Genomic DNA, 16,203 nt, shown 5'->3' on the forward strand with positions numbered 1-16,203 from the left:
CACCCAAGCCTGCCCCAATATCCTAAATAATTTGTTTTATATTGCTTGTTATGGATAATTCTCTAAAAATGTTCCACAAAATTTTCTTAGAAGAAATGGTCACTGGTGGAGGGATGGGTATTCAAAATAAATGAATAAATAAAAATTTAAAAAACATTTTTTCTTAGAAGAAAGTGTGTGAAGATTGTTGTATTTCACCCTGGAGCTATTAAGCCCTTATATTAGGGCCCAATAACATGCTGTTCAATTAACCATGTTAATTCTTGGTTAATATTTTCTTAATCTAGATTGGTTGCCTTCTAGTTTACGTCCCATCCAATGTGGTGTGCTACTCCTGTGCAGCCGTGCACTCCAGTAATTCTAAACTTTTGAATGGGGTGATACAGCTGGTGTTAAATTTTTAACTGGATGGTGACTTTGGGGTGTGAAAGCATCTCTGCAGTTTGACCTTTTTCAAGATTTACTTATGAATTTCTAGATCATGACCAATTAAGGACTTGATATGGTGGTTAATGAATTTATATGGCACCAGAAGAGGCAGTTTATGGGCATGAGTGCTAGACTCCTGGAAGAACAGAGAGGTCAGGGGAGGTGGCCCATCCCCAACTCCATGGAGAGCCTGAAGATTTCAGTTACAATACCTGTATATCTGAGTTTTTCAACAGATTCATTCCTGGATGAGTCTTGTCCTGAGCCTGTGGAGTCTGGCCAATGAGCCTGGTGGCAATTGGATTATGGAGGGTTATTTTGGCTGCCGGGGGTCTGTTTGGGCAGGTGGTGACCTCACCCGCCCTCCCTCCCTCCTCCCCCAGTATACCCTGTATATGAGAATCAACCTGGCGCAGGGTCTGGAGGCATCTCTGCAGTTTGTTGATCTCTTTTAATATTTATTTATGAGTTTTCAGTGTACAGTATTTTGATACCAGTCCCACCAGCAGTGTGAACTTCCCCTCAAAGTAGTTCAAGTTTTAATATTTGAGGAAATGGCATTTTCCATAAGGAGTGACACCACTTTTTAATCTTCATAATACAGGAGTAGATATTAGAGTGGGCCTGGTTAGATATCTTCTTATTGTACTTCAGGTTCTCATCATCATTCTTTATCCTAGATTTTTGTCTCAGATGGATTCCGTTTTGGTAACGTCATAGGGTTTCTTTATGTTGTCTTTCTGTGTCCCTTGACTGGGAGTAACCACTTTATACAATTCTTTTCTTTTTGGTTATGGTAACTCGTTTGTCTTATTACTGCATTATCCCTTGTTGGTCTTCTGTGCCAATTCACAGGTTTGTAAATAACAGTTTGATTTTTTGGCATATTGCAGTGGTGGTGTATATCCATTTCTTTTTGGGTCCCTGGCTGATATAGTTGCTTACTATCATAATACTTTGACAAGCAAAATGAACCCAAATCCTAGCATTCATAAAGGTAAAGGTAAAGGCCCTCCCGTTGATCGTCGATTTGCTCGAGCGGGCCCAGTAACGTCTCCATTGGAGATTTTGTTGTTACTGTGTTCGGCATATCGAATACTCTCAGTAGCTTGCCGGGCTCTCTGAGAGGGGCGGAGGAATCGAACTCGGGTCGGCCATGTTGGCCGCGTGTAAGGCGAACGCCCTACCCGCTGTGCTATCACTCCAGCCCCCTAGCATTCATAACATTAAAAAAATACTTCCTTTTACCCAATGAAAATTTAGTCAAAAATTAGTTGCCTATATTTGTATGGGTGTGTTTTTGACATCTGTATTCTTATTGACAGATATTTTTATTTGCTTACTGTCTAGTTTCTCTAGGCTCTTAGTAAGACTTAGAACCAGGCAGTGTAAATATCCAGCTTTTCTCCTTTTAGATTGTTAGTTTATTCCAGCGTGTTTTCTTTCCACATTACAAAGTTAGTATAGCTATATCGCATAGCTGCCAAACAGGGGTAAATAAATCTTACAAATTTTTACTGTTGTGTCTGTTTCAATATGTATATCTACTATTATTTAAAACATTTTGTCATATCTCTTATATGCCAAACCTCATAGTATATAAGAGATATACATGTGTGTGTGAGAAAGAGTACTTTACTCTCTAAATAGAGAGTGATATATCTCTCTATATCTCTATATGTAGAGAGATCACAAATATATCTATATCTATATGTAAGCGGGCAGCCAACATGGCCGACCTGAGTTCGATTCCTCCGCCCCTCTCGGAGAGCCCGGCAAGCTACCGAGAGTATCTCGCCCGCACGCCAGAGCCTGGCAAGCTCCCCGTGACGTGTTCGATATGCCAAACACAGTAACAACAAGTCTCACGAAGGAGATGTTACTGGACCCGCTCGAGCAAATCGATGAACAACGGGAGGACAGTGACAGTGACTATATGTAAGCACACCTGTACATGTATATAATTTACTTCTAATTTATTTTGCTTTTTAAAAAAAACTTCTTTTCAAACAAAGAGGTCTGTACAGGCGTAGAATTTAAGGCCAAGCATATTTTGCCATTTTGGGCCAAGGGTTGGAAATGACCATTTTCTTGTGTTCTGTGATAGCATGAGGGGAAAAAGGAATATAGCTAAGAGGTTCTGGTGCAGTATTTCTCTTGGCATATTTGAGATCCTGAAGAGTGAAAGGGATGCTTAAATACTACTACTACTACTACTACTACTACTACTACTACTACTACTACTGTTACTATTTATCTTGGTCACAACCAGTGGTGCTCAAAGCCTACACCTGACTCTGCACTCAGGGATCACACCTTTTGGGTTCTGGGGACCATATATGGTGCCAGGGATGAAACACAGGTCAGCCACATGCAAGCAAACACTCTTATCTGCTGTACTATCACTGTAGTCCCAATAATGCTATTATTTGATGATTCTCTGTTATTTTATGACTCCTTAAGATGGGGAAAAAGGATAACTTATAACTTATCTGTATATTAAAATATTGAATTTTTTATTTACAGCTTTAGAATTTCCAGGTCATGTGGCTGCCTTTAAAGGTGATTTAGAAATGCTTAAGAAATTAATTGAAGATGGAATAATTAATATTAATGAACGTGATAATAATGAATCCACTCCTATGCATAAAGGTGAGTTACGATCTTGTTTCTTTTTCATTTCTACATGATTGCTGATCAGTTTTGCTTTTAAAATAATTATGAATCAGGGGCCAAGAAGATGGTTTAATGGACTACCGGGTTCAATTCTAAGCATCATAAGTGCCCCCACCGTCTGTCGCCGCTCCGCCCCCCTCACCCCCCGCCCCAAAGAGGAGTGTCTTGAGTGCTGCTGGGTGGGACCCTTCCCTCAAATTGTGAATTAACTTTGTAATGTGCCTATAAAGTTGACAGGCAGGAATAAGGTGGAGGTTTGTGGGGAGGGAATATAGGAACACTGGTGGAGGGATGTTGACAATAATGATGGGATTGGTGTTGAAGTATTATATGCCTAAAACTTAACTATTAATAAATCATAGTTTGCTGGAGCGATAGCACAGCGGGTAGGGCGTTCGCCTTGCACGCAGCCAACACGGCCGACCCGAGTTCGATTCCTCCGCCCCTCTCGGAGAGCCCGGCAAGCTACCGAGAGTATCTCGCCCGCACGGCAGAGCCTGGCAAGCTCCCCGTGACGTATTCGATATGCCAGACACAGTAACAACAAAGTCTCCAATGGAGACGTTACTGGGCCCGCTCGAGCAAATCGATGATCAACGGGAGGGCCTTTACTTACTTTACTTAGTTCATTAATTAAATAAATTAATTTAAAAACAAAAAAAGAAAAAAATTTAAAAATTGTGAATTAAAAACACTTTGAAATGTAAAATTTACCTTGTATTTTAGGGTATGTCTGTACACCATATGTGGTATAAGGAGTATTTAATTTAAATAATAATTTAAAAATGTTAAAGCTTACTTTTATATTTTAATTTTTATAATGTTTAATTTTGTTTTTATTTCCTACATTTTAATATTTTTCTTTGTTTTTCTTTTGATTAATATGTAAGCACTGCAGTGTCTGTTATTGAAACAATTTTCGTAGTCATTTAACAGTTGTTAAATCTAGTTTTAACATTTGCTCTTAAATATTTAAAGTTCTTAACATTTTTTTAGATACTGCATATTATTTTGTTATAGAAAATTGCATAGTCAGTTACCCTAATCAGTTTATCCAAAATAAGGATTTTGGGTAAAATTCCTTTTATTCTATTTCAATGTATATTGAATTTACAGTTAGCATCCCTCTTGCTCCTTCTATCTCCTCCCGCATTGGTGTTACAATATGGAAATGTGTTAAACTCATATCTTATAAAACTAAATAGTATTTATGATTTATAAATGAGATTTCATAACTTTTTTTGTTTTTTGTTTTGATTCATACCTTGATGTGGTCAGGGCCTACTCCTGGCTCTGTGTTGAAGGTTATACTCCTGTTAGGGATTGGGAGACTAAACGGGGTACCAAGGATTGAATCCAGGTCAACCGTATACAGGGTTAAATGCTATATTTCAGTCCCAGATTTTCTTTTTTTGCTTTTTTTGGGGTTACACCTGGTGATGCAAAGGGGTTACTCCTGGCTCTTCACTCAAGAATTACCCCATGGCGGTGCTCAGGGGACCATATGGGATACTGGGAATTGAACCCAGGTCAGCTGCGTGCAAGGCAAACGCCCTACCTGCTGTGCTATCGCTCCAGCCCCCCAGATTTGTTTTTGGTGGGGGTTTATACTTGGCAGTGCTTAGGGCCTATTCCTGGCTCTCAGCATAGGAATCACTCCTAGCAGGGCTCAGAGGACCACAGGAGGTACATGGAATTAAATCCAGGTCTGCCACATGCAAGGCAAACACCCTACCTGTTGGATATTAATCCAAAGTGTTTTAGGCTTCATCAGTGAATTGCCCTTTTCCTTCCCCTAGAGAAGCTTGTAGTGCTCTTATGAACACTCCCAATCCCCAAGTTTATCTTTAACCTTTCCTTTGTGCTTTACCTCTTTTCTATTAGCTACTAGAACCCCCAAGTTGTCAGGTTTGGTTATTTACAAAGTCAAACCTTCTGGTAACTCTGCACTTTGTATTTTCAGTGAATTACTTGCTTTTCTCTTTCCCATATAACCTTTTCATATTTTACTATAGAACAGTGTTCTTTGCTTAAATGCTTCTTTGTTAATGCTATACTTCCGTTACTTGGGAATTGACTCCTGAACATCCATTATGATTAACTGACTCAGGCTTCGGTCACAGTAGTTCCTAATACCCTCAAAACCTGGGGCAAGCAGCAAAGCTACCCTGACTTCAATATGGGACAGTCCAGAAATCACAGAGCACTGTCTTGATACAAGTCGCGATGACCTAAAAGACAGGACCCCATGGAGTAGGAAAAGCTAAGCTGACAGTCTGGAATTTGCTAAAAGCAGAGCCGACTTAAAACCTTAACTCCTGGTGCTCAGAGAACTAAGTTTTGTGATCTGTATTTCTTACTGTGTATCCAAATTACTGCAAATATTAATAAGTAAATTTAATTGTTTGATATGTCTTAGAAGTAAGAGAAAGAGAAAAGCAATATAGATGCTTGTTGCCTCTTAGTGAATTTCTCAGAATAGCCCCTGAGAGACAGAGCATCTCCGAGTTAATCCCCCCCAGAAGAATTGATTTTGCTGAAACACTTTACCTCTGTAAATTGTCAGTCACACCCATGTGCAGTCCTAGACTTCAAACCCCCTCAGATGTTCTATAAGTATGCTATTACGTTCTGAATAAAATGTCCATTGACCATCAGTTGTAGTCCATGTCTCTTTGTTCCTCCAGGAAGGTGGCTCTTGGCCATTAAATGTGTTGTACTAAAGGACCCCCTTCCCCGCCTCACACACATTTTTTCCTCACATCTGAGTAGGCATGGAAGCCGTGTAAATTTTTATTCACATTACCCACTGTATTATCTTGGCCTCCCTGGCCTCAGATTTGATGATATTTAAAAAAGGTTGAGGCAGTCTTGTTTTACATGCACACACACACACACACACACACACACACACACACACGTGTGTGTATGTATATGATATAATGTATACTTATGTTTTGATGCATCAATTCTATTATATTGTTAAACTAGTTGAATTCAGACATGGAACTTAATCAATGTAGTTTCTTTCTCTTTCTGTAAGGCAATTCTCAAGATAAGTTTTAGTTTCACAGCAAAATTAAGAGGGAAGTTCAGAAATTTTTCACATACCTTTCCTCCTTCCCTCCCAACGTCCCCCACCCCTCTTCCTTCCCTCAAACATGTGAGGCACCCAGGATACTACAAAGCTAAGCCTCTGGCCTTATATTGTTTCTTTATGTCCCACATAAGAGTGAACCATCAAGTATTGTTTTCCTTTTCCATTTTTCACAAGTGGCAGGATTTCCTCTTTTCATTTAACATACCCTTTTAAGTCTATAAATGATTTCTGTAATTTAAAATAAAAAAAAAGGGAGGGCACCATGGTTTACAAACTATTATTATTAGAGTTTCAAAAGTGAAATATTCCAAAAAAAAAAAAAAATATTCCAGCCTGGTGTTTGCTTTACTCCACCATGATTTTGGTAATTTGTTTCTTTATTTTTTTTTTTGGCCCCACCCAGCGATGCTCAGGGGTTACTCCTGGCTCTGTGCTCAGGAATTACTACTGACATTACTCGGGGGACCATATGGCATGCTGGGGATCAAGCCCAGTTGGCTGCATGCAAGGCAAGTGTCCTACCCACTGTACAATCTGCCCCAATTATTATAACTTTTAAAGACAGAATATTTTGTTGTCCTTATCTCAGGTGACCTTTTTTAGGGTCTGGAAAATCAGACCCTAAATTTTTTTGTTATTGTTGTTAAATTTGTATTGACTCTAGGAGAGATCAAGACCTAAGATCTTGATGTACTAACTCTTGAATTTGGCAGTTAGGCCTAAGTTTAGTAGAGAAGGGTAGGGCAAAAGTTCCTTTTTGAAAAATTGGTTTTGGAGCTATTTCCCAATGATATTAAGGGGTTGCTCCAAGTTCAGTGCTCAAGTCACTCCTGGAAGTGCTCTGAAATAATGTGGAGCTGGGGCTTGAACCGGAAGCTTCTGCATGAAACATATGTGCTTCAGCCCTCTGAGCTATCACCCTGGCCCAGAGTTAGCTTCCTAATACACTACACAGTTTGGTCTCCAGGGTCATTGCTGGGTGTAGCTTTGTGTATTCTCTCCTGCTAGTATTGAAAGTAGATTTTTGTTTGTTTGTTTGTTTTTGGATCATACCGGTATTGCTCAGGGCTTCTTCCTGGCTCTGTACTCAGGAATGACTCTGGCGATGCTCAATGAACAATATGGGTTGTTAGGGTCTAAATGGGGTTGGCCGTGAGTAAGGCAAGCATCCTACCTGCTGTACTGTCTCTCCAGCCTCAGTAATTATTATTTTTAACCCTCCAAAGTCATATCAAAAATTTCATTTTGCAGAGGCCAGTATATATTCACATTAGTCATTAGCCTAGTGTGAGATCTAGATCTTACTGTTAAGGAGGTGTGTGTGTGTGTGTGTGTGTGTGTGTGTGTGTGTGTGTGTGTGTGTGTAACTCTATGAACAAGAATTTTATTAGTAATTAATTACAAAAATATTACTGTTCTTAAAATATATACAGTAGAAATATAGGAGGAGGAATTGAGGAGCAGAAGAAGTTGCAAAGTAAATTATTAGGAAGTATTATGAGAATTTAGCACTTATGTTCGCTTGACACTTAAGGTTCTATAGATAGTAAAAGCAGAACTGTGGTATCAGTTTTTCATTCATTAATCAATTCTATAGACATTTATAGGGTGTCTATTGTGCTCACCACTAAGTTCAGCCTAGTCCTTAAGTTTAATTGTTAAGTAGATCTAAACTCAGATCTTTTAGTGTACCATGTTTCTCCTCTTCCCTTCGTTTTCCTGAGCCTAGAAATGACCCTGAAGATTAACAGAAATTAATAGATTAGCTCATAGTTGAGAGTGGTCAGCCGTAGGGGAAAGATAAATACACATAGTCGTGGAGGTTAAAATTAATTTTGAGTGCCTGTGTTTTGAGGACAAGATTTAACAATGTGGTACAGAGTTTAGGTAATCATTAATGACTTGAGGGAGTCTTTAAATTTTGAGTTGTGAAGGTTTTAGGAATTAGTTATTTACATAAAATATTGCATAATTTTTTGAAGTTAAATATAGAAGTCCTTAGTTGTGCTATGGTTTGTGCCCACGTTCAAGTCTTTCAAAGATTTGCTCAGCATTATAGAAAGTGGAGGATGAACACTGAATGAGAATTAAAAAAAAAAAAAACAGGTTGAAGAAATAGTACAGCAAGTAAGGCACTTGCCTTACATGTGCCCAACCCAGCTTCAAACTCCAGCACCACCAGGAGTAATCCTTGAGCACAGAATTAGAAAAACCTTGATTCTAATTTCAAGCCCATAATTATCCGTGTGATGTTAAACCACATTTTTGAGCTTTAACATACTTGTGTAGTTCTCCACATAGAGCCTGATCTTTATAGATATTTCATTAAGTGTTTAGTGTATAGGCGCCAGAGAGATAGTACTATGGGTTGGGTGCTTGACTTGCACATAGCTGAACTAAGTTTGATTTCTGGCACCTCGTATGGTCCCCAGAGCCCTGTCAGTAGTAAGCCCTGAGCACTGCCAGGGTTGGCTCAAAAAGAAAAAAACAGTTTGTTGATTAAATGGAGAAAATAACAACCTACTTTTCCTGGTTACTGTAAGATACCATTGAAGTTATCTTAATGAAAGTTATTGAAACCTTGTCTTAATGAAGGTTATTGAAGACATCTTATGAATGTATGAATTAATAACAATAACTCTTTAGTGTATTTCTTCCTTTTTTTTTATTACAGCTGCTGGGCAAGGTCACATAGAGTGTTTGCAGTGGATGATTAAAATGGGAGCAGACAGTAATATTACTGATAAAGCAGGGGAGAAACCCAGTGATGTAGCAAAGAGGTATCCTTGTCTTGTACTTTTTTATTTTTAAGTATGTATATGTATTTTTAAGTATATGTATATGTATTTTTAAGTATGTATATGTATATGTATTTTCTTGTACCCAAACTATCTCTTAATTGAATTGTAGGCCCCTCAGTCAAATGCCAATGTTAGTGACAGCTAGCTGAATTGAGTAGTGATTCAGAGCTGGGAGGTAGCGTTGTTACCTTCTGTGGTGGGGATGGTCATTTGGTAATGTAGTGGGAGGATGTTAGAGTGAGCAGTGACCACAGCTAGTAGTGAAGTCAGGTTTAGGAGTACTAGACATTCTGCAGTGCTCAGGACAGTGAAGGATCACCTCACCAGAAAGCCTGAGAGGAACATTGTGTGCTAAAAGGAATACTGGGATTCTAAACAAACTTAGGTGTTTACATTTGAGTTAAGTGTGACAGCTATCATGGAATATTTTCAGTTTATCTAGGTCAGCTCTTTAAGGAATATTAGGATTATATGCTCACTAGATTGTTTCTTTATTCAGTTTCCTGCATGTTTGCTATGTGCCAAGTGCTGTGATTAGCATTAGAATTACAAAGATTTGGCAATTTCTTTTCTCAAGTTCTCTCGTGAGACAAACGTAAAAATACAATTATTCTTAATCACTATCTTACATATTATGCATGTTACAGTGAGGGTGAAAAGGATGCCCAAGTTGTCCATTTGAATGATGTGGTGAGAAGTAACACACATGGAATAAAGACTTACGGGAAAAGATCAAGGGGACAATTTATATAGAGTTATTGAAAACTTCCTGCTTAAAATTTGTACTCAGGCACTGCTCCTGTGGTTCTCTGGGGGTATGTGGTGCCAGGCATTGTGCCCTGGCCTTCTGCTTGCTTCCAGCACACTGAGCTATCTCTTGAGCCCCAAAAGCAAAAGTTGATGTTTTTGTTTTTTGATTCCCTACATCCAGTGGTGCTCAGGGTTTACTCCTGACTGTGCCTTATGGATCACTCACTCCTGATGGGCTCTTATATGGTGCCAGGGATAAAACTCTGTTGACTGTATTCAAGGCAAGTGCCCTAACTGCTGTACAGCCACTCCAGCCCCCCAAACAAAAGTTTTTAAATGGTGTATTCTCTATGGATTTATGCTTTTGGTGTTATTAGAAATATTTGGTTCACAAAAGTTCATATGTATTTGAATTTTTTTGCATTAGAATATTTCATTGTTCTAGCACTATTCATTGAAACTACTATATTCTCTACTGCATTATCTTTATATCTTTGTTCAAGTTTTTTTTCCACATATGTGGGCAGTTTATTTCTGTATTCTCTGTTATGTTCATTGATATTTGTCTGTATTTCCATCACTATCACATGGGTGATTTAATATCATAGCTATTCTGATGTTATTAGTAGTTTTCCCACTGTAGCACTGTTGTCCTATTGTTCATCAATTTGCTCGGACGGGCACCAGTAATGTCTTCATTTCTTCCTGTTGCGTGCTAGTGTAGTCCAATGGCATCTGCTCGCTCCAGGAACACGAAGTTAGACTTGTTGTTACTGTTTTGGGCATATCAAATACACCACGGGGAGCTTCCCAGGCTCTGCTGTGCGGACAGGATACTCTCGGTAGCTTGCCGGGCTCTCAAACACCCATGAGAAATACAGTCCCTTTCCCTAAGACCTGACAAGGAGCTTCATCCTATACTAGTTCTCACCACCTTACTAATCATGAGAGTAAAACTTTTCTCCACCCTGTGTGTCACAATAGGTTGTGGCAAATCCCCAAGCTATATAAGTCCTATGAAACTCCTATACTCTGTCACAAATCTTAACCCATATTGTCATCAGTGGGTACCTTATATTATCTGCATACATCTCACCAGATGCACATACCAGTTTATGTCCTGGGGGCCCCTCCCAATTCTCCCACAACTTGTTTTCCCACACATTTCTTTATTTTTTTAAATTTCATTCACCAAAATGCATATTGTGGTTATAGGTATGTCCTTAAATGTGGCGTATATCAAGTACTCAATAAGTGGTAACTTTTACATAACAGCCCAGTCAAAGAAATAATGAATTATATTAATCTTGAAACTTCCAGCATGTTTATTTCTATATGTTTAATGATTTGCTGTACTTAGTGGAAGGTAAGGATATAGGATATATGTGTGTATATTTTAGCTATGTGAATAAAAAAGGATTTTAAATATATGTCTATAAATGGATAATAATTAAAACATCTTCTAAGAGGAAGAACTTTCATTTTAATTAGCAAATGGTATAAGTTTCCAGATTATATGCAGTCATAGTAACAACTCCAAAGCCAAGATTTTGTAAGCTTATAGAGATATAGAAAAAAAAGTGAATGAAAAAGGTTTATTTTTTCATTAAATTTCACAGCCATGTTAAATACTTTGGGATGAGGAAGTATGAAAGTTAATCAAACTAGAGCTATACTTAGTCCTAAAACTAGATACATCCCCTGTTCATGGATGGGGAGAATCAACATCATCAAAATGGCAATACTTCCCAAAGCACTGTACAAATTCAATGCAATCCCTATAAGGATACCCATGACATTCTTCAAAGAAATGGAGCAAACACTCCTGAAATTTATATGGAACAATAAGCCCCCACGAATAGCTAAAGCAATTCTTGGGAAAAAGAAAATGGGAGGAATCAACCTCCCTAACTTCAAACTCTACTACAAGGCAGTAATAATTAAAACAGCATTTTACTGGAACAAAGGCAGAACTGCAGACCAATGGAACAGTGTTGAATATACTGACATTTCCTCCCAAACATATAATCATCTAATCTTTGATAAGGGGGCAAGAAAAGTGAAATGGAGCAGGGAAAGGCTCTTTAATAAACTGTGCTGGCAAAATTGGATGGCTACATGCAAAAAAGTGGGCTCAGATCTCTGCATAACACCATGCACAAAAGTAAGATCAAAATGGACTTATGACCTCAACATCAGACCAGAATCCATAATGTTTATTGAAGACAAAGTCGGCAAAACTCTCCATGATATTGAAGCCAATGGTATCTTCAAAGATGTCACGCCACTGGCCAAGCAAGTGAAAACAGAGATAGACAAATGGGACTATCTTAAACTAAGAAGCTTCTGTACCTCAAAAGAAACAGTGACCAAAATACAAAGACAGCCTACAGAATGGGAAAGGATATTCACCAAATACACATCTGACAAGGGGTTGATATCAAGGATATACAAGGTACTGGTTAAACTCCACAGGAAGAAATTATCCAACCCCATCAAAAAATGGGGTGAGGAAATGAACAGAAACTTTCGCAAAGAAGAAATTCGACTGGCAAAAAGGCACATGAGAAAATGCTCTACATCACTAATCATCAGAGAGATGCAGATCAAAACCACAATGAGATATCATTTCACACCACAGAGACTGGCCCACATCCACAAGAACAAAAGCAACCAATGCTGGCGCGGATGTGGCGAGAAAGGGACCCTCCTTCACTGCTGGTGGGAATGCCGGCTGATCCAGCCCTTTTGGAAAACAGTATGGACGACTCTCAAAAAATTAGAATTTGATCTCCCATTTGACCCAGCTATAGCACTCCTGGGAATATATCCCAGAGAGGCAAAAAGGTATAGTCAAAGTGACATCTGCAATTGTTTGTTCATTGCAGCACTCTTTACAATAGCCAGAATCTGGAAAAAACCTGAGTGCCCAAGAGCAGATGACTGGTTAAAGAAACTTTGGTACATTTACACAATGGAGTACTATGTAGCTGTTAGAAAAGATGAAGTTATGAAATTTACATACAAGTGGTACTACATGGAAAGTATCATGTTAAGCGAAATGAGTCAGAAAGAGCGGGATAGACACAGAAAGATTGCATTCATCTGGGGAACATAAAGCAACAAAAAGGGAGACTAACACCCAGGAATGGCTGAGATTAGTACCAGGAATTTTGCTCCATGAATGGAAGGCCAGCCACAGGCTCTAGGTGAAAAGGAAGCTCAGATAGAGAAGAGAGTACCAAATGAAGGGTGTTGTGAGGACCCTCCCAGGGTGGGAGAAGCATGCTAAAAGTAGTCTATAGACCAAACATGATTGCCACTCAATGCCTCTCTTGCAAAACACAGGACCCAAAAGAAGAGAGAGAGAACAAGGGGGAATACCCTGCCACAGAGGCAGGATGGGACGGGGGGGATGGGGGGTGGGGGGGGATGCTGGGACCCGTGGTGATGGATGACGGGCACTGGTGGAGGGATGGGCACTTGATCATTGTACAACTGAAACCCAAGCACAAAATTTGTAAGCCTATAACTGTACCTCATGATGTTTCACTAATAAAAAAATAAAAAAAATAAAACTAGATACAGTAGGAATACTCTAAATTAGGTGATTTTAAAAAATGTAGTAAGTTAATTATCAGTAGGGTCATTATAGATTTTTTAATTCAGTCAAAGAGTTTTATTGGAAACATCAGATATTCTTCTGACATTGAGTCTTCTCTTCCAGTTAAATTATTATTGATATTTATTAGGATTTTTCTTATGATTGCAATTATCTTATAATTTTTATCTAACTACTGGTAGAAGTACGGCTAAATAAAATATAAATCTATACAATGGGATACTTGTACTACAGAACTCTTTATAACACAGGTAGTTATGTACCACATGACTATATTTCAAGAATGAAATATGTGAAAACAGCTTCAGAAAAGTATGTTATAAAGTGTATTTAAAAATTTAAGGAAAAAAATTAATTAGTTTTTATATGGCTGCTTGTCATTAGTGTTCAGTGAATGAGTTTTCCATAAAGCTAAATATTTTTCAAATTGTCACCAGTCTTTAGATAAAGTTTTGCTTCTTCATTGGTGGATATGTTGGTGGAACAATTTACAGGGTATAATTTCCTAAATTATGTGCAAACTGCAATACCAGTTTGAAAGGAGATTGTGTTGATCTTGTTAATTGTTGATTTTTTTCCTCCTACAGGTTTGCTCAGTTAGCAGCAGTAAAGCTATTAGAGGGTTTACAGAAATACGATGTAGATGATGAGATTGAAATTGATGAAAATGACATCAAGTTTTTTGTAAGACATGGTATTGAGGGGAGCACTGATGCCAAGGATGATTTATGTCTTAGTGAATCAGATAAAACAGATGCAAGAGGTAAGTGCCACAGCCAGTTTTGTTGCTTAGTTTTTTCTTTTTTGTTTTGAGGCCACACTGGGTCATGCTCAGGGCTTACTCCTGGCTCTCCACTTAGAGACCAGTCTTGTTGGGCTTCTGGGGAGTGAACTCAGGTTAGCTTGTGCAAGGCAAGAGCTCTACCCACTGTATTCTCTCTCTGGCCCCTGCTATAGCAAGTTTTTACCAGAGATTTGGAAATAAATTTGAATGGAATTAGACCACATCCCACAGCTGCTGCCATGAAACTTATCTATTGGCCTAATTTTACAGACTCATGATTAAATCTTGAGAGAGATCAGCCAACTGCAAAAATTCTCAGATATACCAGTCCTTGGCTAAGAATTCTGGGGGCCCTTGGTGATGATGGGGAGGGGGGGTGGAGGGCGGTCCAAGATCCTATCCTGGTGAAACCCTGGCAGCTGCACTCCCAACCCAACAGCTGCAAGTATGCCAGTAGCTGGACTCCATTGCCTCACAACTGAGCTCTGCAGAGAGGCCAAACTACTGAAAATTTCAGTTACACTGGTTTAGTTTTGGCTGAGAACTCTGGGGCTGTGTCCTTCTAGGAGTGAGGACAGGCAGCTTCCTCTACCCGTCCCCCAAACCCCTGTACTTCCAGAAGCGCTGGCAGCCATTTGAGCTTTACAGCTTGCTTGTTAAATATTCTGGATTTATGGGAGGATTCACGGCTGCACACCATCCCCAAGTTCTATAATACTCACATCCTAATAGGAGCACACCAAATTAGATGGGAATGTACCATCTAACTAAGAAGTTAACTAAGCTCAGATATGAAGAACATTAATACAGAAGGCGCAACTAGCAATAACAGCTTAGTAAAAATCCCAGACAAGGACTTAATGTCCACATGGTGAAATATAAAAAAATTCACAAGTTTTCTAAGTTGTTGTGAAACATAAAAAATGTTTCAATAGGGTTGTTGAACATTTATAAAGACTGTAAGACATGATATCTGCCCCTTGAGGAAAATATGTAATAAGAAAAACATTATATGAATCATAAGAATGAGGAAAAAGGACTTTTCAAGGATTTACAAATTTACATTGCTAATTGACAAATTATTATTATTAATTTTTAAATGTAGGAGTACTGCTATTTATTCTGCTACTGATTAAAGCTGACTGAAGTGGCATGACTCCACATCCCTTTTTTTTTTTTACTTTTTGGGTCACACCTGGCATTGCACAGGGGTTACTCCTTGCTCATGCACTCAGGAATTATTCCTGGCGGTTCTCAGGGGATCATATGGGATGCTGGGAATTGAACCCGGGTTGGCCGCATGCAAGGCAAACACCCTACCCTCTGTGCTATTGCTCTAGCCCCTCCACATCACTTAAAAAAAATTTTTTTTAGGGGCTGGAATGATAGCACAGCAGGTAGGGCATTTGCCTTGCATACGGCCAACCTGGGTTTGATTCCCAGCATCCCATATGGTCCCCCGAGCATCGCCAGGAGTAATTCCTGAGTGCATGAACCAGGAGTAACCCCTGTGCAATGCCAGGTGTGACCCCAAAAAGCAAAAATACAAAATAATTTAATATCTGTGAAATACACCATTACAAAGCTGTTCATGATTTTCAGTCATACAATGATTCAACATTCATCCCTCCAACAATGTACATTTCCCACCACGAATGTCCCCCGTTTGCCTCCCACCATTCCCCAACATCCCATTCCCCCACCCCTCCAGCCTATCTTTATGTCAGGCACTTTCTCTCTCTCTCTCTCTCTCTCTCTCTCTCTCTCTCTCTCTCTCTCTCACTTTCTCTCTCTCTCTCTCTCCCCCCCTTTTCCTTTTGTTCATTATGGTTGCAATAAAGGTACACATAGGTCATCATTTTTGTTCATGGCATTTAGTATTCTTATCAGGAAGGTAAGACTTGGTGGCACTTTTGGGGTGTGGACATGACTGCCAAGGCTTCTGAAAGTACAGAAAGATGGGGGGTAGGTAAGCCAACCCAGCCTTGAGAAAGCCTGGAGATTTCAGTCACAAAACCTGCATACCCAGATTTTCAGCGAA

The 16,203-nt window shown here is 39.1% G+C and overlaps 1 protein-coding gene across 1 annotated transcript in view; it reads left to right on the top strand.

The window, feature by feature from the left end:
- The window catches only part of ANKRD42 (ankyrin repeat domain 42), a 110,788-nt gene that overhangs the window by 57,569 nt on the left and 37,016 nt on the right, over positions 1 to 16,203 (top strand). Inside the window, exons 7-9 of the mRNA XM_056116277.1 lie at positions 2,956 to 3,081; positions 8,880 to 8,985; positions 13,966 to 14,141. Coding sequence (XP_055972252.1) covers positions 2,956 to 3,081; positions 8,880 to 8,985; positions 13,966 to 14,141 — 408 coding nt within the window. The remainder of the gene's footprint in view (positions 1 to 2,955; positions 3,082 to 8,879; positions 8,986 to 13,965; positions 14,142 to 16,203) is intronic.

This window comes from Sorex fumeus, unplaced genomic scaffold (genome assembly GCF_029834395.1).
Source record: "Sorex fumeus unplaced genomic scaffold, SorFum_2.1 ptg000030l, whole genome shotgun sequence".
Taxonomy (NCBI): Eukaryota; Metazoa; Chordata; class Mammalia; order Eulipotyphla; family Soricidae; genus Sorex; species Sorex fumeus.